The sequence below is a fragment of the Camellia sinensis genome, chromosome 14, assembly GCF_055761805.1.
Source record: "Camellia sinensis isolate YWXY chromosome 14, ASM5576180v1, whole genome shotgun sequence".
Lineage (NCBI taxonomy): Eukaryota > Viridiplantae > Streptophyta > Magnoliopsida > Ericales > Theaceae > Camellia > Camellia sinensis.
In genome coordinates this window covers 63,899,742-63,924,062 of record NC_138974.1, presented here as the reverse complement: position 1 = coordinate 63,924,062, position 24,321 = coordinate 63,899,742, and the positions used below count along the sequence as shown (strand labels likewise).

The 24,321-nt window shown below is 35.2% G+C and overlaps 1 protein-coding gene across 6 annotated transcripts; it reads left to right on the top strand.

Annotated features, from left to right (window-relative positions):
• The first annotated feature begins 1,993 nt into the window (after positions 1-1,993).
• Positions 1,994-18,898, top strand: LOC114257720 (cell division control protein 6 homolog B). 6 transcript variants are annotated; one of them, XR_014350210.1, is made up of 17 exons: positions 1,994-2,357; positions 2,448-2,547; positions 2,822-3,042; positions 3,737-3,811; positions 3,890-3,999; positions 4,208-4,314; positions 4,446-4,505; positions 5,127-5,200; positions 5,779-5,829; positions 6,152-6,201; positions 7,075-7,207; positions 7,681-7,770; positions 8,177-8,239; positions 8,319-8,414; positions 8,566-8,655; positions 8,805-8,931; positions 18,689-18,898. XR_014350210.1 is itself a non-coding variant. In XM_082904511.1 (16 exons), the coding sequence occupies exons 1-16, from the start codon at positions 2,109-2,111 to the stop codon at positions 18,692-18,694; spliced, it is 1,575 nt and encodes a 524-aa protein (XP_082760637.1). In that variant the 5' UTR covers positions 1,994-2,108; the 3' UTR covers positions 18,695-18,898. The 6 variants fall into 6 exon arrangements, 3 of the variants coding, with proteins under 3 accessions (XP_082760637.1, XP_082760635.1, XP_082760636.1); XR_014350211.1 differs by lacking the exon at positions 18,689-18,898 and adding an exon at positions 9,698-9,910; XR_014350212.1 differs by having other exon boundaries at positions 2,001-2,357; positions 2,460-2,547.
• Positions 18,899-24,321: the final 5,423 nt, after the last annotated feature.

The following is a 24,321-nucleotide window of genomic DNA, read 5'->3' as shown; positions in this document are numbered from 1 at the left end:
GGTACCATCTGCTTCCTTAGTTGAGCACATATGTCCTCAATCTCCAGACTTATCGAGTCGATGACATGATCACGGTGGTCCTTCTCAACAAACAGTCGTTGAGATGACTGATAGGCGGTGGCATGACGTCGCTCCGCCGTATCAAGGGTTGGGTTGTCGTGGTCCATCAGGTTATTGTTTCCGGTAGGGAAGGTCAGACCCTTGTCTTTGGTTCTCTTCGTTCCTGAAGTCTTCTCTTCAATCGCAGGTTGCGAGGTTCCTTCAATACCTATCGTCAGAGTTCGTCACAATGCAATCAGAGAACGATTCCCATAGACGGCACCAAATGTGCGGACCGATTTTTACAATACAGTAAAATGAAACTTCGTTGACGAACCATGATGCACTGATGGGTGAAGGCCTGCGCAAGGAACAAACGGTTAAGTTGTCCGACCGGGGTTGGTCGAAATCCCCCTCTGATGGTCGAGTCAGTACCAGAGTTTGGTATAGGGAAAGTAGAATAAACAATTCAGTTTAGAGTGTTCAGCGATCGATCCCTCCTCAAGGAGAGTGAGGTTACCTTTTATAAGGACCGTTTGACTTGCTCACCAAGTTTTTCTCTTTGCCGCCCGACACTTAGCCTAATGTTAGGTTGCTTTTCAATGGGAAAAACAAGGAATCCGTTAAGCAATTCCGTTATTCATGGCAGATCAAGCGCTCCTTCCGTGTATTGGATGCGAGTTAATTTGCACGATTGGTCTATACCGGACGTTTTTACGATTTGTTCAGCGCCCTGATTCAAGTTGGTCATCCTCCTTAGCTATGCTCGGCCCAGGTTCGTATTTTGGCTGCATGGTTCGGATTACTTGGTCCGTTGGGCTTAAGATCACACTTGGTCTTTATGTTTGGTCCCTTGGTGTTTCTTCTCTAGTTCAAGTAAACGCTTGGCCCACTTGGTTGGACCGTTGAACACTAGCTCGGCCCAAACTCGTGCTTGTGTTTTGATGTTTTGATCCTGTAGCGTTACCAGGCCTAAGCATCGCCCTTGGGCTTGCAGTCTCCTCCTTGTTCTGCTTATGCTTTGTAAATGACCCTCTTCAATCACCATGAAATGATACTGAAAGAATAATATAGTAGCAGAATGGGTTGAGGTCCGGTGGGCAACCAAGGTAAGACTGCCACCCGTCAATGAAACAAAATTATTATGTGTTTAACCTAACTCTGTTACCATGTTATAAGCTTTATAAAAGAAAGAAATAGAATATTATATAATATGTATATTCAATATTGTGTTTAATACTAATGTAACAATATATACATTTCTCTTTTATATAGGATGAAAAAAAAATCTAAGTATGATAATAAATATAATATGTTATTTATAATAGACAAAATATATAGTTATTTTAAATAAAACATAATTGATTACTATTCGTTTGAGAGATCAATTTATAGAATTGGTGGGATCATGTAACAAATAAAACATCAAAAAATAAAGGTACAATAGAAGAAAAAACCCAAGGTTTGACTGTTGTAACAAAATAAATTCAGAATTTTTAATTTTGCAAATTTATCTTTTTCTTTGAAAAAAATTATTTTCAATTTAAATCATTTATTTATTTTCCTTAACTAAAGTAAAAAAAAAAAGAAGTTATCAAACTCAATGTAAATATACATAAAATATTTAAAATATTTATTTTTATTGAGTTTAATGGCTAAAATATCAAAATTTTCACCAATTTTACTTAATGAAAATAGATAAATAGTTCAAATTGAAAATAAATCAAAACTTTAGAGTTTACATTGATAAAATTAAAAAATCATAATTTATTTTGTTACAATAGTTAAATCCTCTAAATATATTTATTTATTTATATATTTTTTTGTAATTTTTTCAAAAATAAATAAATAAAAATTACCAATTAAACTTGACGAGTTAAAAAATCCACATATGGCGGGAAACGCACTTGATACGTTTACAATTTTCCCGCTAAAATTCACACTTCTTTGCTCTGCACACAATGTATATTAGATATTCGCATCCCCCAATCCATGCATAGATTGTATATCTATTCTCTCACACAGATTTGCAGATCCACAAGAGCTTGGTCGATTTTGATATCGCAATCATGCCGACCATCGCCGGACATGGATCATCTCCGTTTGCCGCCGCCGACGAACTCATAGCCATCAAAGCTCGAAGATCCGGCGAGATCCGATCCACCGGCGACTCCACTCCCCGAAAACGAACATTGAGAAGCAATTCGGCCGCAGAAGACTGCTCGATCGCTTCGACTCCATCTCCGAAGCTTTGTTATCCGACGAAATGGAAATCTCCTCGCCGATGTATCAGTGGCAGCCCCAATGGCCCTTCAAAGGTGAGTCCAGTGCTTTAATTTCATCAAACTTTTCTTTCATTCTCTGTTAATACCGCACAATTGATGATGATAATTGTGGATTGAATTTAGGTGTTTTTGCAGGGAACTGAATTAGAATCAAAATCTCGCGAATTGTTGGTGAAAAAATTGTCTGAAAGTTTTATTGACAAACCGAAATGGAATCCGAGAGGCAAGTTTAATTTGAGTTATTATTCATTTAATTGCAACTAAAAGTGATATAAACTTTCGAACAAAAATGAATTGGTTAATAATATATATCTGAACAACTGCTTTTTGTTCTGAAGATTATGTATGGACATTTGACTTTTGTTTGAAAGTTTATATCTGAACGGTATAAGTAGTGTGTACTGGTATTGTTTATGGCGTGCAAACGAAAATTTCCAATCACGTATGTTTGTTGATTTGATCTGTTCTAAAATGTTAATTAAGTGATGTATGTATAGATTTGCAGCAAATGAGTGTGGTAAAAGAGGCATTGCACGTATCAAGTATGCCCTCTATGGTTGTTTGCCGAGAAAATGAGCAGAAAACGGTTTTGGAGTTCTGCAAGCAATGCATAGAACAAGAGAAGGCCGGGAGTTTGTATGTGTGTGGATGTCCAGGGACCGGAAAATCACTGTCTATGGAAAGAGTCAACGAGTCTCTGCTTGATTGGGCAAAGGGGGTAAGCTGATTGCCCTTCATTGATGGTTCTAAAATTGGGGTTTGTCTGTTGATTAGTTCCATCAAATAGATTAGAAAGAGTTCTATCATTCATTGATTGCACGCAATGTTATAATTTTCAACCAATTAGTGTATAACTCCGGTGTTGGTGTGGTTTAAAATGTTAATCTTGCTGATCTGCAAAATAATTATTACTTTCATATTTGGCTAAGCATGAGCATATTGCATTTAGTTTAGGATAATTGGCATAGTATGACCTATACATAGCATTGTGTACTTGGTAGTTGAAAATTGTTCCAACTTGACTATGTGGGCAAGACCGGTGTGCCCTGCTTGAAATCATCTTGAATCACGCTCAAGCAGGGTACTAGTGGGCTTGAAGTGCACTTAAGCAGTGCTGTCCTTTTTGTGCATAAGAATTCCCGAATTGGGAGCTCGAAGCCTGTTGAGCATGCTGACAAAAGTTTGAATTGGAACTTGACTTGGAACATCCGGCTAATGCCAATGACAGGACCTTTGGAATTGGTAGTAAGAAGTAGCATTATATAATAGTTGACCCTTTAATGACCCATACCTACGCATTACATGCATGTCCCAAGTTTAGCAGATCTAAACATGCATGTACATTTCTTTTAGTCTGTAATATGTAACTTTCATAATTCTTGCACTAATTGAATCATAATTCTTGCTGTCAGGCAGGTTTTCAGCCACCTGATGTATTAGCCATAAACTGTACTTCTCTTACAAACACATCTGAAATATTCAGCAAGGTAAACCAATAGCAGTATTCCTTTTAATAACTGAACACCACAACATAACATATGCTTACATTCCATTAGCTATGGCAGATTCTTGGCAAAAACCAACTGCAAAAGAAAACCAACAGTGCAACTTCAGCTTTACAGCATCTTCAGAGCTTGTATTCTCAAAAGCAGCAATCAACTGGCATGAAAATGACGTAAGAAGTATATCATCACTCATGTGGTCTTAGGTTCCATAACACCTCGATGGGTTACTAATCTCTCAGAGTAGCCAATAGCATACATTTTCATGAAAAGAGCAAGTTATCTCTGAATTCACAAATTACAAGTCATATTGTTACTGGTTTGAAACTTTTGGTGTCACCAAAAGTATAATTGTACTTAGCTAGATCTCTTTGTTTCCAGGCTGATTATTGCTGATGAGTTGGATTATTTAATAACTAAAGACCGGGCTGTGCTTCATGATCTTTTTATGCTCACAACTTTCCCATTCTCTAGATGTATATTGATAGGTATGATAATTGTAAATATGTGAGTATACAATTTTTGCTGTATCTATGTGATTTTGTAGTTTAGATTTCAGAGTTTGTAACTATTAGCTACCTGTTGTAAGGGAGTTCTTGATATGTCTTTGCTTTTACAGGAATAGCTAATGCTATAGACCTAGCAGACAGATTTCTTCCAAGACTGCAGTCATTAAATTGTAAGTTCATTACTTGCTTTAGTCAATTAACTCTATTCACTATCATTTTGATTTGGTCGGTTCTAATGACAGATTCTTCTTCCAAGACCCTCTTTATGGTGCCAAGCCATGTCCTAGAATTGTTTATATCCTTTGAATAATTTCTTTCATAATTTCGTATAACCAATGTATATTTCATTTCTCTCCCAAACAACTTTACTGGTTTCCATCAACAAGGAAAATTGTTGTAGTATTTGGTTGTACCTCTCTCTCTCTCTCTTGGCGGGGGCAGGGGAAGAATTATTGATTGTAATTTAGAAGCTATGAATAGTGCTTTATAAGTTTTGAATATTCCAAAGTTCAAACCCGTTCCTTGGTATGGAATCAATTTAAGACCTGTTTGGTAATATACAAGTTACTTGTCCTCTTAACTAGGATATATCACTTTTTATTTCTTTCTGCCTCATCCCCCATTACAACTGCTAGAGGCAACTCTTAACCACTACTTGGTGCAGTGTCCATTGGTAACCCATTCTCCATCCCCCATCAAAGTATCCTATGTAAAAATGATGTAAAAGAATTAGCTGCTATATTGGTTGGTCATAACACTAACTGTTCAGTTCTGCCCCTTTCTTATGCTAGGCAAGCCTATGGTAGTAACTTTTCGGGCCTACTCCAAGGATCAGATCATCTTGATTCTTCAGCAGAGGCTAATGGTAATTTTTGTGCTCTTTCTATAAACAAGTGTCCTGTTTAGTCATGCAATAGCTTTTTGTTATTTCAGACTGGATGCTAAAAAGATCAAGTGCTAAACCCTAAGAAAAAGAAAATCACTTTGGCTGTAGCTGTTCTCTGTATGGTTTCACATTTGAATGTATATATGCATTGAAAATTTTGATTTAACATGTTTTATTCATTTCCAGTCAAGTTGGCCAGAGATCATGTTTCCCCCCTAGAAAAAGAATAAGGTTTGAAAATTAAGGTTTGAAGATACGAGAAATTAGTATACACATTTGGCAGTCAATTACAAGTTGGTAATTGAAGAAGTTGCAGCTCGATGTTTTCAGTGTTTTCACTAGGAATGCAGTGTCGTTATCATGACTTTTCATCACTGAATGCTACCACATCTTAGATTTAACAGCTTAATGTACCATAATTTTCAAGGAACCCTAGAAAAAATTTGAAAAAAGAATAAAGTAGTTCTTTTGAAATCTTTTATGTGTAAGAGAATTTATCTTTAGTCGCTCATTTATTTGTTATTGACTAAAGACTGACTGCTATTCTCTTCCAACAGGCACTTCCTTACACTGTCTTTCAACCACAAGCCTTAGAACTATGTGCCAGAGTGAGTCACCCTTCTTTTTTCTTTTTTCCCTGCTGTATTCTGGTAAATCATGCTCACTTTTCTTTACTTGACACATTGCCTTTAATTTGGTGGTGCATCCAAATTTGTAATATTACTTGAATGATAATTAGTGTATGAGCAATTATGTTCTCTTGACATTTTTTATTGATAAATAAAATAAATTTTATGTTCTCTTGACATTAAGGATTCATCCTCACCTTTATATAAATTGTAAGTCAGCAGTGGAACTGTGGCACCAAACACCATATGGAAAATTCTCTCTCATAAGTAAAGAAACTGATATTCTTTTGAAACATGGCAGAAAGTTGCGGCTGCATCTGGAGATATGAGGAAAGCTCTGTGCATCTGCAGGTTTGTCTTTTACTGCAATAGTTATGGTACTTAGTTTGTTGAATTTATTCAGGGGGTTCAAAACTAGATTGGTGCAAACTGTGCTGAGAAATAATTATTCAAAGACAATTAGATTGGTGCAAGCTGCAAACTGTGCTTAAGTAATTATTCAGGGAGATGGGCTATATGATTAAAATAGTATAAAAAAAATTAACATTCATAGAATTTTTTGAACTCAAAGATGTTAAACCTTAAAATTATACTATATATATATATATATATGAGGAACGGTGTAGTAAGAATATTTTTGGATGTCAAAGGCCAACATCAGCCGTCACTCTGTCGCAAGTACAAAATATCAATAAAAAAAGGATTTAATTGCAAACCTCAAAAGTATTGATGTATCAATGGATTTCATTGATGGAACTACATTATACTTTGGAATTTAAGAAAAATGCAAAAGCATTGTGAAACTATCAATGAAACGGATAAATTGAAGTCTTGAAAGTTATGTGTATATTGCTGATATTTAATTTGATGTTCATTCACATATGACCATACAACTAGATCACTCTGAATTACTTCTCTCTCTGTCTCTCTCTCCCTGTTTGCTGGAAATTAATGGAGTTTGGGAAGGGGGAGGATCTAAACTGATACAGGATATGGTAGTAAAAAATATATGAATTTCTTAATTTAATTGAGCATATAGCCCTTGATCAATCACTAAAAAGTATTTATGTAGCCAACCCCAATTCATAGGGGCACAAGGTTTGGTTTGGTTAGAAGAAACTAAAAGTAAAACCAAGATGTAGATACCATATGAAATTGGTATTTTTGCTTTGAATAAGGTATAGATTGCATTATAATTACTTCACCTTTTCAATTCAATTTCAGGAATGCAATTGAGATGCTAGAAGCAGAGCTGAGAGACTCTGCTTGCAATTTGGATTTGTCATCAGCAGGGAATGGGTACTCTGATCAACGAAAAACGCCAGTTCAGGGGCTAATAATGCAAGAAACTGATATTGTAAGAACTTGTTATTTTCATCAATTTTATCCATTTCAAGCATAAACAAGTTAAAACCAAGTATCTTCTTAATATGCATTCTGCCCTGTTATATAATAATTATCTGAACTTGTAGTGATGACCAGTTTTCTTATTAATAATCTATAAGTCACGAATATCATGAATTGAATGAAAATTTGTTCAGGTTAGTTGTGAAAACTCGAAATTAATTTAGATCATTTGAATTGACCGTGTTCTCTTGTAAGCATTTTATTCCAACATTCTTTTTCAAGATTATTAAAAAAACTCTTGCTACATTTCATTGATCATTGATTTCGTAACTACTTTACTGACCTTGTATCAATTGTCATTTTTTCCTCCTCCCTGGATAGTATGAAGTAAATACTCATATATCCTTATTTCCTGGTGTTGGCTATACATTGAATCATCATCTTCAATATTCTTGCAAGTTTTGAACTAGTTACAACTTACAGGTGAGGGTTAACCATATGGCTGTTGCTTTGTCCAAGACTTATAGATCACCAATATTGGACACCATACAGTCTCTTCCACAACATCAACAGGTTTGTTCTGATAACATGATGATTACTTGTCCAAATGACTTAAAAAATTTCTTTTCATATTGATAGGCCCATAACTAAAAATTGATACTTATAAGGTTTACTTATTTTTAAATTTTTTTGTATATTGTTCCTTCTGTTTTAGGTCGAGTTTCAGCTCAGACTGACACCATTTATTTGTTTTGACTAATACTTTTTGACACCATTTGTTCTGTGCTCTTTCTGAGTGATGGTTCAAAATAATGTATTGGCTAAAGTACCGAACTGGTTCTGTGGATGTGATGTCTCCCAGTTCACTTAGTTTTAATGCTGTTTTTTTTTTTTTTTTGCTCTTGGAATAATAGGCCTATGCATCTCTAGAAACATCATTTTATGTTTTTTTTTTTTTTTCAATTTTTCTTGGCTGCAGATTATACTTTGTTCTGCTGTGAAGCTTTTCAGCAGGGGAAAGAAGGATACAACTATAGGCGAGGTATCTTATCTGCCATAGTGTACAATATAAAGACTTCATACAGAAATGATTGATTTTTAAATTCGCTAAATGGATGCAGCTCAGTAAATCTTACTTGGATATCTGCAAATCAATTCTAATCCCACCAGTAGGAATTATGGAACTTTCAAACATGTGCAGAGTGCTAGGTGACCAGGTGAGCTAAATATGCTGTGTTCTGATTGAATTGATTCTTACATGGGTCTCTGTACAAGATTTAGGTTGATCACATGAAAAGCTTATTTCACAATGAGATATGGTACCATCTTACTAACTACGAAGAAAACGATACATGATTGAATGTGCAGGGTCTTCTTAAACTTGGTCAATCTCGAGAAGATAAATTAAGAAGGGTGACACTAAAGGTAGATGAAGCAGATATTGCATTTGCATTACAGGTATTAAAAAACCAACAAACTAAATTTAAGCTTCCTATGTGTTATGCTTGTCAAATTTTGAAAAAAATTCTTCTTAAATAGCTCCAATCTGCTTGCTGGCAACAATTTCATTTCTATTTTTGTTAATTATTATGATCAATATTTGACAGGGGGTTCGTGTCTTTCGAAATTGTCTTCAGTAGTGCTGGTCATAAAGATACGAACTCATGAATTTATTGTTTCTTGGAATTGGTGGCTGTTCCATGTCCAGTTAATGTGTTAACTCTGAATATTAAGGTTAGAATTCATTGTTTGGCTCAGCTGATGTTAAAACCTTCTCTGCATACCACTTTACGGCATTTGATGTCACACAATGCCTCTTCACTTGTATCTAAACAACAAAAAAATGGCTTCTAAAAAATGGCTTCTCTCATTCTTCAAAGGGCAAACTTCACTTTACTTCCCTATGATTTAGGTCGAGTGTAGATTATTTTCCTGACGTTCGAATATCACCACATAACTCTCCTGTGGTTGATGGAGTAAAGTGCATAGTTAGCTTTTTCATTTATTCTAACAGGTTGTGTAGCACATGCGAGTGTGAGGCAGTTGGACATGAAAATATAATTTTTCCTCCGAATTAAATGACAAATGCTTGTCTTCATCATCAATTTCCAAAGAATACCTTCATATTATTTTCTTCATCTTCATCATTTTCATCATCAGATCTGAAAATGTGATGATTTTGATTTTGTTTTCTTTCTTTTCATTTCTCATCATTTCTTTTCAAATCACTCAATTAATTATATTTATCAAATAAAGAAATCATAGATTTTAGACCAAAACCTAAAACCCCAAATGAGTAATTCAATTTTATTTCAAAAGTTAAACTATAATCATAATTCATGAACACCAAAAAATAGAAATTGAAAATTTTATGCATATCTGAAAGGGCAGCAAGAAGGAGAATCTGATTCGAATTTGAAAATACTGTAGAGAGAGAGAGATAGAGAACGCTAGAGAGAGAGACAGAAGTGATTCCTCGTCAATGGGTTGGTTGTTGCAGAGATCGAAGAAGAGGGAGGAGTTTGCGGCGACGACGGTGGTGGTAGATGACAGTTTGCGACGTTTGGCCAGTGAGTTTCCAGATCTAGATTCGTCGGGTGCAAAAGCAAGAGCTTTTACTGGGTTTCATCACTTCCTCATTCTCTTCATCTTACTGGGTTTCATCTTCAATTGAAGAAAATGAGAAGTCGAGGTGGCGACAGCAACACTGGTGGTAGGAATGGCAACGGGGCGGGGCGGGGCCGGGGATCACCCTTCCCGTCCCCGATTCCCGATGATAAGAATGTCCCCGGCCCCGATCCCCGACGGGAAACCTATTACCATCCCCATCCCCGTCCCCTAACGGGGATCGGGTTTCCCCGACCCCGAAAATTCCCCGGATCAAAAAAAAAAAAAAAAAAAAAAACAACTATTCAAACAACATCATCCACAACAATATCATCAAACAACATCAACACACAAATCTGAGTAAAAAGAGAGGTAGATCTAAGTAGAGAGAGAGATAGATCTAGCTGCAATCTAATATATATATATATGTGTGTGTGTGTGTGTGTGTGTGTATAACACAGAGAAAGAGAGGCGGAAAGGTCGGGCGGCGGAGGAGATCGCGGAGGAAGGCAGCGAAGGAGATCGGCATGACGGCAAAGGAGGGCGGTGGAGAAGTGGCGCTGTGAGATCGGCGGTGGAGGAGCGGCGGAGGAGGGGCGCTGTCAGATCGGGGTTGTGAGATCGACTCTTCTCTCTTTCTCTCCTCATTTTTCTCACGCGAAATGAAGCTGTGTGTGAGGGGAGAGAGGATCTGAGATGGGAGAGAGAGATCTGAAATGAGGGAGATGAGGGAGATGAGAGGTGTTGTGTTCTGGTTTTCGAATTGGGAGATGAGTTCTGAGATAATAGAGAGAGAGAGAGAGGAGAGTATATATTATATGAGTACATATATAATATTATATTATATTAGGTTTATTATTATTTATGTTGGAAAGTAGTTGGTTCTAGTCAACACAGTCAGAGAATAGATATAATATTATATTATATTAGGGAGTGTATTATATTAGATTTGAAATGAGAGAGGGAGAGGGAGGCGGGGAGAAACAACGGGGCCGGGGTCGGGCCGGGGTCGGGGCCGAACCACTTATCACCGTCCCCGGCCCGAAAATGAGCGGGGATTTTTTTTTTAATACCATCCCCGGCCCGTCAGGGGTATTTTTCGGGGAAACACCGTGTTAATCGGGGTCGGGGGGTCGGATCCCCATCGGGCCGGGTTTAAATTGCCATCTCTAACTGGTGGCAGTGGTGGCGCATAGAAGAAGTAAGTCAACTGGGTCTTTATTGAAATCAAAGAAGATTATATATGCATATATACATATATATAGCCACAAATTATATACATTAGATTTCACTGGATAGTTTGTTAACTTGTTTCATTTCTTTCTTCATTTTTGTTCTTCTTTTTTCTCTGTCTCTGTTTCTCTCTCTAGATTGATGTGTTACTATCATAAGAAATTAAGAAAAAGATAACAAAATCAAAATCATTACATTTTCCTTACTGAAAATGTGATGATTTATTTTGTGATTGAAAATGTGATGATTTTGTGTAAATTGATAAACTTAGGAAATGTTTTGAAAGTCTTCTCAAACGCACAGTTGAATGAGAAATGATAAATAAGGGTTATATATATAGGGTAAATTGGTCTTTTTATGTTTGTTATTAACGGTGTTAACTGTGCACTTTACTCTATCAATTATAGGGGGTTATGTGGTGATATTCGAAAGTTAGGAGAGTTGTTAGAAATTGGGCGCCCATGTGGCATGACCCTTAGAACCTTTTGAACCTCATCCAAATGGGTTTTGAATTTGAATTCAAACCTATTTGGATGAGCCACTCAGGATATATATCTATCATATCATGATATGGATAGATGATATAGATATCAGATATTATCTCATTTAACCAATGGATAAATGAGATAAATATAATATATATCTGATATATGGTTATGGGTAACCAAGAGAGAAAACAACGTAGGTTTTGTTTTCTACCCATAAACTGACTCTCTCCCAAGAAACAACGATCAAGTCAATTGCACTGTGGTTTGTGTGGGTGATATTCACCATTGTAATATCACCCCACTGCTGGGATTGATTTATCAGACTCTGGAAGCACGTGATTTATCCACGAGGTTCTATCATCGAAAGGTATGATATGATTATTTTATCCGCTGCATAATTGTTTGTTTTTATTTACATTGGTATCAGAGCCATTGATGGATATTTTCGTGTTTCTATTTTTACATGCGTATATATACATGTATATGCATGAATATTAATGGAGGAGGAAGATGAAGTGCACGGTTTTCTTTTTTGCATTTTAACTCCATTTAGATTGAGAGAGTGATATACCTCAATTTTATGTTGCTTAAATGTTATTTTTTATGCCATAAATGTTTTTATTGTGAAAAATGGAGTCCGTCAGTACAAAAATCGGACCGGAAAACACCCGGGAAGGCGGCGCGTGTGATTCACGCGCTGTATGACGCCGAGCAGCATCCCCACGCGCCACCACGCGCCACCACGCGCTGAGCGCGTTAGGCACGCGCTGAGCGCGTTAGGCACGCGCCCCCCACGCGCTACACGCGCGATCTGTCAGCTTCCTTCCACACGCGCGCGTTAGCCGCGCCGCTTCCAGCCGCGCCACGTGTGCGACACACGCGCGCCATGCGCCGCGCCGCGCCGACTCGCGCCGAGTTGCGCTGAGCCGCGAGCCGAGCCGTTTTTCCCCCTGGCTTGGCTCTAAGGCTCTGTTTGTTTGTTTTTTAATTCTGAATTGCGTTAATTGGCCATAATTTATTCGTTATAGCTTTGTTTTAAGCATGGTTGGTACCCTTAGACTCAGAATTAATTTTTCTACATTCTGTAAAATTTTGAAAATTTTACGAAAATAAAAATATTTATTCTGTGTTAATAATTCATTTTTTATGCTTTAAAATGATTCTGGTATTACATAAATAATTTTCTGGGGTTGAAATTTTTATTGTGGACTTCTGAAATGTTTTACTATCTACTGGTAATATTGTTTCAGTTTATCAGTTTCTGGATTTTTTATTTCTAATTTTATGTGTGTTTATTAGTTATTTAAAATTCCAGAATATTTCAGAAAAATTCCAGAAAATTTCAAAATGATGTACACTTTAATTATGGCATAATCTGAATATTGAATACAGCATATTTTTTTTTGGATTTGTAATATGTTGAAATTAGAAGAGCATGATTATTTATTTATTTATTAGAATTCCATTATTAAATAAATATAGCATGAGTTATTTGTAGATTTACATTAAAATGCTATTGTATGGAATTTATCATGCTTTGTATATGCCATAGTCAGTGGGAGGTTATTCGGTTGAGAGAAATCTTTGTAGATTAACTCCCGAAAACCAATATTTTGCGCATAAATTAAACTAAATTTTGGATAATTGTCACTTGTGGCGCAAGAGATGATTACGAGCATAGCGGATTTTCGATCTTGCGACTTGTGTAATATTGTCACTATTTAATTTAGATTTTTGTGGCAAAATTATATTATGCTAATCAAATTAATCCCAATGCGAATTTCTCTCTAAATTGATTTAGCTTATGGAAGTTAATTTGGTTGACCTAAACTTAGTAGAGATGTTCAAATGTGAACAAACTAATCCCATTCTTTAGATGAGCAAAAGTCTTGGAGACTTTAGGTCAAACCTTAATTGAGCCAAAGTAAGGAAACATGACTCAAAGTCGCCGTGTTTTTTGTTGCCTTGTTTGGCACAATAAAAACTAATGTGTGCGCTATAGTTAGCGGCACGCTACATAGTTTTGGTTGGCGAGTTTTGGAGTTATGAAATTAGTAAGCCCTCAATAGATCTGTATATGATCTTGACTAATGAGCTGCGCGGATTGACTTTGTAATTTGACTTGTAAATAATGTTACATCATTGGATGAAGTAACATTCAAGAGTCACGTCATCCAAGAAATGCGAGCTTAAATAAATTAGTCATTAAGTGTAAGACGAGTAGCCAGTACGAGCAGTGTTTTGCTCTCTATCCAATTATTGGGAGTGGATTGAGCGAAATTTCATGCACTATAATAGTGTGCGTTGAAATATCACGTGAAGTTAAAAGATTAGCGCTTAGAAGCTGCAAAATCTATTAACACTGAGTGAAAAGATTAGCGCTTAGTAGCTGCAAAATCTATTAGCATTGCCAACTTGTCTAAGTGTGGACACTTACTGTTTCCACACTTGAGTGTGAAACATGGATGAGGTGCTTCTTTGTGTGATTCCTTTACTAGGCTAACGTTTTGAATAACATTTACCACTAAGCGCAAACGTTGCAGCATAGTAATGAAAAGGTTAAGGCTGACAAGGTTGTTATGACTCTAAGAATTTAACGCATCGCTTGTAAGAGCATTGTGTTGAATTAGACTATTTAGCCTAATTCGCGCTTAAGTTACTTCAGGAGCTATCATAGTTGATAGCTTATTCTCTCCTTCTTGTGGATAGTAGAATTAATTGCAAGTGACTATGAAGCGAGAAATAGAGATGGCAACAGGAGTATCGTCATCTTTCAACTAGATGTATTAAAGTGTATGGAGAATAAAATTGACTTGAAGGTGCAGGGGATTAGCACTTACTAGTTAAATTTGCGACTTAGGCGCAGTTGATATCTCCATGATATCCTTTTTATGATCTAGTGAATATGACTTAGTCGTGAGTCATTACCTAGTTGGGCCTAAACCTTTAAAACTTGTCTTCGAGAACTCACACATTAAGATGATTGGAATTAGTTTATGACATTGGTCATGAACCAGTGGCTTATTATACTTAATCACATTAATGAGATGATGACACGATGGTTTGAGTAGGCCTTCTCTGGGCCCACTCGCTTATGACATCCTGCTCTCATGTGAATGTGTAACTTTGTTCGCAATGGGTGCGCACAAGTAAGTAGGAAAGCCGCAGAAGGTCATTTGTTTTGGCGCATTTAGTCCACTATGATATTTTGTGACTAGATATGTGTGAGGGTATGATAGCTAAGCCTCAATCTCGACACATTTATAGATTACGATACGCATCTGAGTCAAGACTATTTGATCTCCCATACGTCAAAAGTTTTGAGATGATTTTTGACATTGCACATATGAGGTCGAGACCAATTAGATAAGAGTTTTTTGTGCTTTTAGTTTTGACCAAGGTGGCGAGTATCTATTTGAGTTATTTTTCAGAAAAACTCTGTGAAGAGAGATGGATGCTTAGAAAATTGATTATTCCTAGTACTCAACAACACACTGGTGTAGTAGAGATAAGGAATTAAATATTGTTAATGTTAGGTGGATAATGGCGCAAAATGTTTCCCAATTGGGAATTGCACTAGTTTGTTGCCTATATCCCTAACTAAGTGCCCTCCATATCAGATTTTACACTCCATTTTGAGTAATGGGTTAGCAGAGAGCCATCTATGGGCGATCTGTAACCATTAAACAGCTTATCTTTATTCTACTTCTCATAAGATTGCGAAGTTAAGACCTAGGGTTCTATAGCGCATTATTGTATGCTGTCTTGTAAACACAAAGGGTCGTGTGGCGCATTATTGTATGCGGTCATGCAAACCCTCCGGTTCATGTGCATATAGGTAAGCATCTTTGTGGTAGTGTAACTAAGTCACATAAAGTTTTATTAGTAAAGGTGACGTGAATAGAGTTTTCGGAACTCTATAAGATGGAGAATTCCAAGCATAGCGCTCTATGTAGCCTAGTTGAGAATGGAAAGAAATTTCCAATATCTTAGGGACAGTGGGAGCGATGTGCCTACTAATGGATTACTCCATTAGAGAAGAATACTCTACATTCTTAGTTGCGTGGTAGCAAATGTGAAAATTTTCCACGTCATCACTGGGTGATTGAGAGGGAAACATTCATGATTGCTCCGCAAGATGATAAAGAGCCTAGGATAATGCCTAAGGCTCTAGTCCCCTATTTTTTGAAAGTGGATCAATGTTGCGCAGTTTAAGACAAAGTCTTTGAGGATTAACCATTTTTTATAATTTGGTTGACTTTCTATTATGACGCAAAACTGTTATAAAGTTATGCGTAATTTGGATAGTCATTGTTGAGGCATAAGACTCGCTAGATACCGAATGGTCGCACCATTGAGGAAAGTGTAGACCATGAGAAGACTTCCTCCTGGGGAGTGAGGTTATTTTGACTTAGGCTATAATTGACATAAGTTCGGAACATTGATTTGTGGACATTGTGACCTGATTTCTCATTAGAGAATTGGATAAGTAGATCCGTAGGGATTTACCTTCTGCTTTTATGGTGAAAAGTTAGGAGCGCAAAAAGGTTGCTGGTTCCAATAAATCTTTTACAACCTAAAGCAGTTATCCAAACAGTGGCTCTTAGATTTCGTCAAGCCATGATAGGCCAACGATGATCAATGAAGACCACTGAGGCATGATCAATGGTCCAAAAGAAGTTTTTCCTTACTTAGTCATTATGAGCCAGGAATTTATAAGGTTGTCGCCACCTAGGGTGGGCAGTCCTCTATTTTAGATATGATGGACATGGGTGATGTAATTTATATGCTCGGATGTACGATCCTTAGGGATTGTTTTAGGAAAATTCTCGGTCTGTCTTCGATGACTTACATAGAGAATATCTTAGAATGATTCTAGATGCAAAATTGCAAATCCATTGACTTACCTATCGGTAAAAGCCAGAGCCTTAGCTATTGAGTGAATCCTCAGATTATCTTTGGGAGAAACAGATGACCTATATTCCTTGATCTTTTCTTTGTTGTGGGAGCCTAAAGTACGCTATGTGGGCGTATTCGGCATGATAAGTGTTATCTTTGATAAATGGTTAACTGAGTTGTTCAGACTTTGACCTTGCTCATTAGACTGTGGATAAAATGCTTTATTAGAAGCATATTAATTTGCTCATTGTAAAATTCAATGCGCTGGTTGGGCGCATCTGCGCTAGTTGGGCGCATTAAGAATGAACGCAAATTGGTCACCAAAAATATCTTTAGAGAGGTTATTGCGCAAGAGGTAGTGATCTTAAATCATTTCATGTGAGGCGCACATGGTGGATTCCGTTATATATACTTATCGCAAGAGGTGCTGATATGGCTTATGTTTGGAATCCATAATTGTGCAAGCTGTGGTCATTTTTTTTAAATCGATCACTTATTTTGAGATGATGGGATGTTGACACTATTATGGTTTGTGTCATAATGATTAGCAGATGATGATGTCAGCAGGCAAGATTGGCTCACTCACACGAGCAATCGCCCTTGGCGCTTGGGAGCGAGCAAGGATGAGACTGGTGGTTTATTTTATTCGGAGCCAAGAGAGGCTTAAATCATCCACTATGTATGTCGCCTTGGTTATAACCAAGATGAGGTCGTGTTAAGGACCAAACATGGATGTTAGTACCCACTTTCCATGTTGTGCCTGTTATGATTAGCCAGATGCGAGATCTCATTTGGCGCCTAGAAGGCGAGCAAATAGAGAATTCGGGTTAGGCGCTAGAAAGCGACTAGACTAATATCTGTACGGTGTATCGAGTATGACGTCACTCTTTATGGAAGAGTTACTCCACCGTAACATGTATTCATACTATATGTGCTTAGCGACCGAGTAATGAGGTGAGAGAATGGATCCCTGCTTCCTCACCGTGTGAGTCTTACGAGTCATTATTGATATGACTTTCATTTATATACCCTTTTGTGACTTTTGACTATGTCATAAGGTAAGGGGTTGATGTTCTGCTACTTTGGTATGTTGCCTGCGGTCATGTATGATTCGGCCTTAAGGGACATCACTGGGAAAGCGGTCAATCCTAAACTAAATGGCATGAGGGCAAAGGGAAGATCATCTAGTATTACACCACTGTTGTATATTCACTGCCGGCAACTCACATCGCTCTGTATGAGAGGCGAATTGAGTGTGAATATATTGCAAGAATTAAGAGGGTCAAACATGCTCTTTTTGAGGGATTAGAGATGTTTTTTGGACCGGTGTAATTAGATGGGTCTGGGGTATATGAGACACTATTTCTATTCTTTTTGGGTTGATGTCTCTATGCTGGCTCATTTTGAGTTTCTAGTATAGAGCTCCCACATGCAGGTGTTCTCAGCAGTCGCACGGTGCAGTGGCTAGTATGAGATTGTTTATTTTTGGGGAGATTGAGATTGAGACGTGGCAGTGTCATGCCAACTTATGTCCGAGTGGGAGATGTTAGAAATTGGGCGCCCATGTGGCATGACCCTTAGAACCTTTTGAACCTCATCCAAATGGGTTTTGAATTTGAATTCAAACCTATTTGGATGAGCCACTCAGGATATATATCTATCATATCATGATATGGATAGATGATATAGATATCAGATATTATCTCATTTAACCAATGGATAAATGAGATAAATATAATATATATCTGATATATGGTTATGGGTAACCAAGAGAGAAAACAACGTAGGTTTTGTTTTCTACCCATAAACTGACTCTCTCCCAAGAAACAACGATCAAGTCAATTGCACTGTGGTTTGTGTGGGTGATATTCACCATTGTAATATCACCCCACTGCTGGGATTGATTTATCAGACTCTGGAAGCACGTGATTTATCCACGAGGTTCTATCATCGAAAGGTATGATATGATTATTTTATCCGCTGCATAATTGTTTGTTTTTATTTACAAGAGTAATTCACAAATAGCCAAAATCATAGGGGTAAAGTGAAGCTTTCCCCTGCGTCAAATGTATCCGGCAAATCTTAAATAAATACAAGCTATACAACAAAGGACTGATGCAGCATTTCTTCAAAACAGTGGAGTTTGAGTTTAGCATTTCTAGCTGTTGTTGGGTGGGACTTGAAATATTGAATGCATGTCTCTCTTTCTCTCTCTGCTTTCCATGATTGTGCCTTCAGTCTAAAAGGCTTTATTTTCATTGCAGCTATAAGTGCTTGGTGCGCTTGATGATGGACAAGTTAAATGAGGTAACATTCGAAGACTGCAAGCTTGAAAACTTGTTGCCAGCAAGGTGTTGCTGTTGTTTAGTACAATTCAAATCATACTAGTTACATTTTTAGAAGATAAAATATGTAAAGGAAAAACTAAAAAAAAAATGATTTATATAGATATATCTTGCAACAGAGTTCATTCATATCATACTCTTTTTTCTTTTTAATAGTCATTTGTTTATGTTGGAGTTTCAGTGTCTTTGATATGCAATTTTACAGGAAGCTCGAAAGGTGTTCATTTTATGCAAGATTTTCTAATACAATTGTTTGATAAAAAAAATCCAAAATGAAATAATTGCAAATCACATGACCAAATTGTTTGGATTAGTACAAGTATTTGAGAAAAATTTGAAAAATGAGACAATTATTTATCACATGACCAAAATTATTTGTAATCAAGGTTTTAAAAAGCGGCTGCAATCATTACGTAACGCCGTTACGTAATGATTGTGGTAGTTACCGTCACTCGTTACGGTTGCTTTTGTAGTGTGATTGAGATTCACAGGTATATCGGCCGTAACGGTTGCCATAGTGGTCGCAACGGCTTGTTATGCACCGTTACGTAACGGTTCTGAATTGTTTTTTTTAAAAAAACACAAAAAAAAAAAAAGAGTTGAAAATGAGGGAAGAGAGATAGAGAGAGAAGAGAGAAGATGGAAAAATAAGAGATAGAGAAAAAATATAGAAGATGAAGAACATGCTATTGATTTGTTGAAGTTGTAAGACTTATGTTATTTTATTCAGCTGTTATTATTCAATCATTTTGTTTGTGTGTGCCTATCTATATATTGTTTAAAAATAATAATAATAATAATAAGTGTTGTCATTATCTATTTGGCTTGATTAATATATATATATATATATATTTAGGTTTTTATTTATTCTCTTACTTTTGTCATTGTTTATCTTATATATAATAGTTAGTGATTGATTTTTTGTATAATATAAAGTCATTAATTATTAAAATAAAATATAAAAAATTTAATTTATAGTAATTTAAAAATATGAAACATATTGGATTAAACTTAAAAATTTATAAAAATTGATCAATATTTATTTTAAAATCTAATAAATATGATTATGGAAAAAAATGTATGTATTGGTAAGTTTTTTTCAAATTGTGCGAAAAATAAAAAAATTCACGATTTCGATTATCGCAATCGTTACGTTACAGTCTTTACATCCCGCAACTGCAATTGTGCCACCGCTATTATTACGACGCCCCCAATTATTTTTGACAACCATATTTGTAATGGATCCCACTATAGATGGGAATTGAAAGTAGGGGATGGTCCTACAAGGCTTGAAATTATTAATGCCTGATAAACATGCTAAGTTGGATTTTAGCGAGAATAAATTGGAATTTTTTTTTTTTTTTTTTGATAATGAGGTGGGGTCTCATGTCTATATGGTACGAGATTTATTGTGAATAGTTAATAGTGTATTTAATTTGTAGTTTATTAATATAAAAATCTTTTTAAATAATACTATTTAAAAAATTATTAAAGAAAAAAAATTCCAAACCCGTCTTGAACTTTCTTAATAAAAAAGTTTTGATTGACTAGTTTGCTAAGAAAGATAAGTTAATTTTTTATAAAAAATATTAATTTAATGTAATTTTTAAAATTTCAAATGAGTGATAATATTTACAAATATTAATAATTTAAATTTTAAACATTTTCATGAATCTATAATAATTTTCTAAAAGTGCAATGGTAATTTCCTCTAGATATTTTTGTGAGGAAATTATAAATCAAGTGAACTTTTAAAAGTAATTACATATTAATGAAAAGTTTTTGATTTTAATAATTAAATTTTATAAACTTTACCATTACTTTGAATTTTTTTTTCAACCTTGTTATTTCTCCTATTTTTGTCTCAAATTTCATATATTTCTACTTTTTTTTTTCTTCTCATTTTTCCTAATTACTTTGTAATTATTTAAACTTAACCATTAAATCGCCATTCTAAAAAAAAGGAACGTATTTTTGCTTTCCGAAAAGGGAAAATAACATAGCAGTGTATCTCTTTAAACATAACTACAAATAAGTGAAAAATTTTATCGACATTAATAATTAAAGAATAATTACATAAAGGTAGAAGAAAGAAAAAAAATTATCAAAAAAATTACATGAGTGCAAGTATAATCTTTCATTTGTATCCCACTACAAAAACACTTGTATTTCCATTAGGGGTGTAAAAATAACCCGAGGCTCGTGGCGGCCCGAAGCTCTCTCGAAGCCCAAGGTGGGCTCAGCCCATTTCGGCCCGGTTAAACCCGAGCCCAGCCCAGTACCTTGGGCCTAGGCCTAGGCCTTCCATTTGGGGCCCGGCCTGGCCCAAAAAATTTCGGACCCTGCGGGCAGCTCGACTCAACCATCAAACATTCTCTCTACCAATGATCAAATTTCAAAAAATAAAAATAAAAAACAACTTACAGTAATTAAATAATTAAAAAAAGTAAAAAATAAAAAAATTAAATAATTAAAAAGATTGATCTTATAAAAATAAAAAAATAAAAAGATTGATTTTATAAAAATAAAATAATTAAATAACTAAAAGATTGATTTTATAAAAATAAAAAATTAATATAATTAAATAAATAACATTAATAATTTAAAAATAAAACAAAAATTAATAATAATTTATTAAATTAAAATCAAATTAATAATTGTTTGATGGAAAAGGATGATGTATCACACCAGTGTGCCACCATGCCCTGTCACACTGTGGCTGGCAGTGGCAGTGCACAGTCTGTGTGTGGTTGGCCTTCATTTTTTTTTTTTAATTTTTTACTTCATTATTTAATGGAAAAGTGTACCTAACGTGAAAATATATATATATATATATATATACTAAGTTGGATGGTAATATTGGGCCCGTAAGAGCTCACCATGAGTCCCATTTTGATAATCCGAATCGTTAATGTGTAGAACTCTTCCATTACTATATTCTTGTAAAAAATCACGTTAATCGGATATCGTTAACTATATGATCAAATCAGTTTGGTATAAAAATGCATGGTGTTATAGTTAATGGTTGACAAAAAAAACTAATCCGATCAGATAGTTATACATATCTGATCAACGTGATTTTTTATAAACATTTAATACTCGACAAGTTGTACACATTGAATGGTTCCGATTATCAAAACGGGACTAGTGATTTTTTCATGTGTTTGTAATTTTTTTTTTATTTTCCCCTTGCATGTAATTTTTCCATAATTAAAACTATAAATTTTTCAATAATTTTGTAAATATTTTTTCAAACGTACGCCGTGTACTTTCCCCTTCCCAAAAAACACTCCATAATTTCCCGTTGAAAAAAAAAAGAAAAATGATTCGAATCCTCCTTTTTCCCCACCCCTTGACCCCCCTCTCTGTCTCTCTCTCTAATTGGTCAGATTTTTATTTTTATTTTTCTTTCTCCTCCAATTATCACCCGCCAAGTATGTGTGGGAAGGTGAGAATGGTGATCGGAGGGGATCTAAATCATCTATTCTATTATTAAAAGGGAACAGTGATTTTGGTGTCATGAAGCCATCCCTAAAAAACTTTTCTCAAATTTTCCTAAAATGACCTTAACTTTTTACACTTACATCAATTTTAATTAGGGGTAAAATGATAAATTCAAACACCAAGTCCACCTCCCACTTCCCACTCTCCACGTCTGAAGCAGTTACAACATCTTCCTTCAATTGCATTTTGCATCTTCTTTGGTATGTTCTTTGCTGAAAGTTCATTGTATTTGGTACCTTCTCTTTTGTATTTGGTTGTACGTTGAGATTTTCAATACTATCTACTCTCACCACCCGTCACCCGTCTCCCAATCAGCCCAAGAATCAGCCTTATCCTCCTCACCAGCTTCTGTGAATATCGCATCTTCTGTGAATATCGTGATCTCTGCAGTGTTCCTCTGCCTCGCTTCCTCTCCCCAACACCAGCACACCTCCACCACCGCCGCCGCAACAACAACAACAACCACCCACATTATCAACCTCTACATAGAACGGTTTCTTGCAATTATAGTACGTTTGTGATCTTCCCTTTTTTATTTGGTAAGCATTTCTATATCCAAACCTGATAGCAGAATGGTTTTGTTTGGATCACAATTAAAGATTCAAATCCTTCCCCTGCACCCTCTCTGTTTTTCTTTGTTCAGTTCACTGTCATCCACTCAAAACACTTCACCTTCATTGAGTAGGCATTTTAATATGACAATATTTTAAAGAATCATTATTTCAAACCAAACTTACTAGAAATGTATGGGTGTGAATGTATATATTTGTCTGTTAGTTTGATTTTTGATGAAAAATCATTATTTCATATTTTTCCAGGTTGATATTTTTTCAGTTCATGTTGGGTCTGAATATATATATATTTGTCTGTTAGTTTGATTTTTGATGAAGAATCATTATATCATATTTTTTCAGGTTGATATTTTTTCAATTCATGTTGGGTGTGAATATATATATATATATATATATATATATATATATATATATATATATATATATATCTGTCTGTTGATATTTTTTTTTCCCAATTTTCAGTTCACGTTGGTGTGTTAAAATTTTCTGATATTTATTTATGATTGGTATTTGATAAGTGATTGTGCATTGTTGATTTTTTCCCATTTGTTCAGTTCACTGTCATCCACTCAAAACACTTCACCTTCATTGAGTAGGCATTTTAATATGACAATATTTTAAAGAATCATTATTTCAAACCAAACTTACTAGAAATGTATGGGTGTGAATGTATATATTTGTCTGTTAGTTTGATTTTTGATGAAGAATCATTATTTCATATTTTTTCAGGTTGATATTTTTTCAGTTCATGTTGGGTGTGAATATATATATACTAGTAGGTGGCACACACGATGTGTGTGCAATTTAAATAAGTAGGACTAAAAAAAATAATGAAATTAATATTATAATGTGTACTTAGCTTAAGTGGTATGAGTCCTCGTACTTAAACCCATGGTCATGGGTTCAAGCCTTGTCCATCTCTTTGTTTAACTTTTTTTTAAAAAATAAAAAATACTGCCACATGACATGAGGAGAGTAAAGCTTCAGGACACCATAAGAGGTGTTCACTTTATAATAGTATAGATAGATATATCTGTCTGTTGATATTTTTTTTTCCAATTTTCAGCAGTTCATGTTGGTGTGTTAAAATTTTCTGATATTTATTTATGATTGGAATTTGATAGTTTACTTGATAATCTCTTTATTATGAATAACTTTGCCTTTAAGAAGTGTCATATACATATATAGGAGTGTGAGACACCGTTAGATTTGAGAGAAGTTATTGGTTGGTCTTAGAGATCCAGATCTTCACTCAAGATCTCTCTCTTATCCTCTATACTTTGCAATTTCTGTGTGTTTAAAAAAAAAATTTAGTATTCTTAAAATCTATTGTTTTTTAAAAATAATAGTATTAAAAAAAAATTTACAATTTCTTTTGCATTTTTTTTAATATTAATAGTTTATTATTATTTTTATTTGTATATATCAAATCTTTTTTTATTGTAAGTGTTCCAAGAGTATGGGTTTGTATTTTGA

Excerpts from the sequence above, each read along its gene's own strand:
- LOC114257720 (XM_082904509.1), top strand. The coding sequence starts at position 2,109 with ATGCCGACCATCGCCGGACATGGATCATCTCCGTTTGCCGCCGCCGAC. Across the intron at positions 2,548-2,821 it reads ACCGAAATGGAATCCGAGAG|ATTTGCAGCAAATGAGTGTG; the intron begins GCAAGTTTAATT and ends ATGTATGTATAG. Across the intron at positions 8,656-9,697 it reads ATATTGCATTTGCATTACAG|AGATCGAAGAAGAGGGAGGA; the intron begins GTATTAAAAAAC and ends TGGTTGTTGCAG.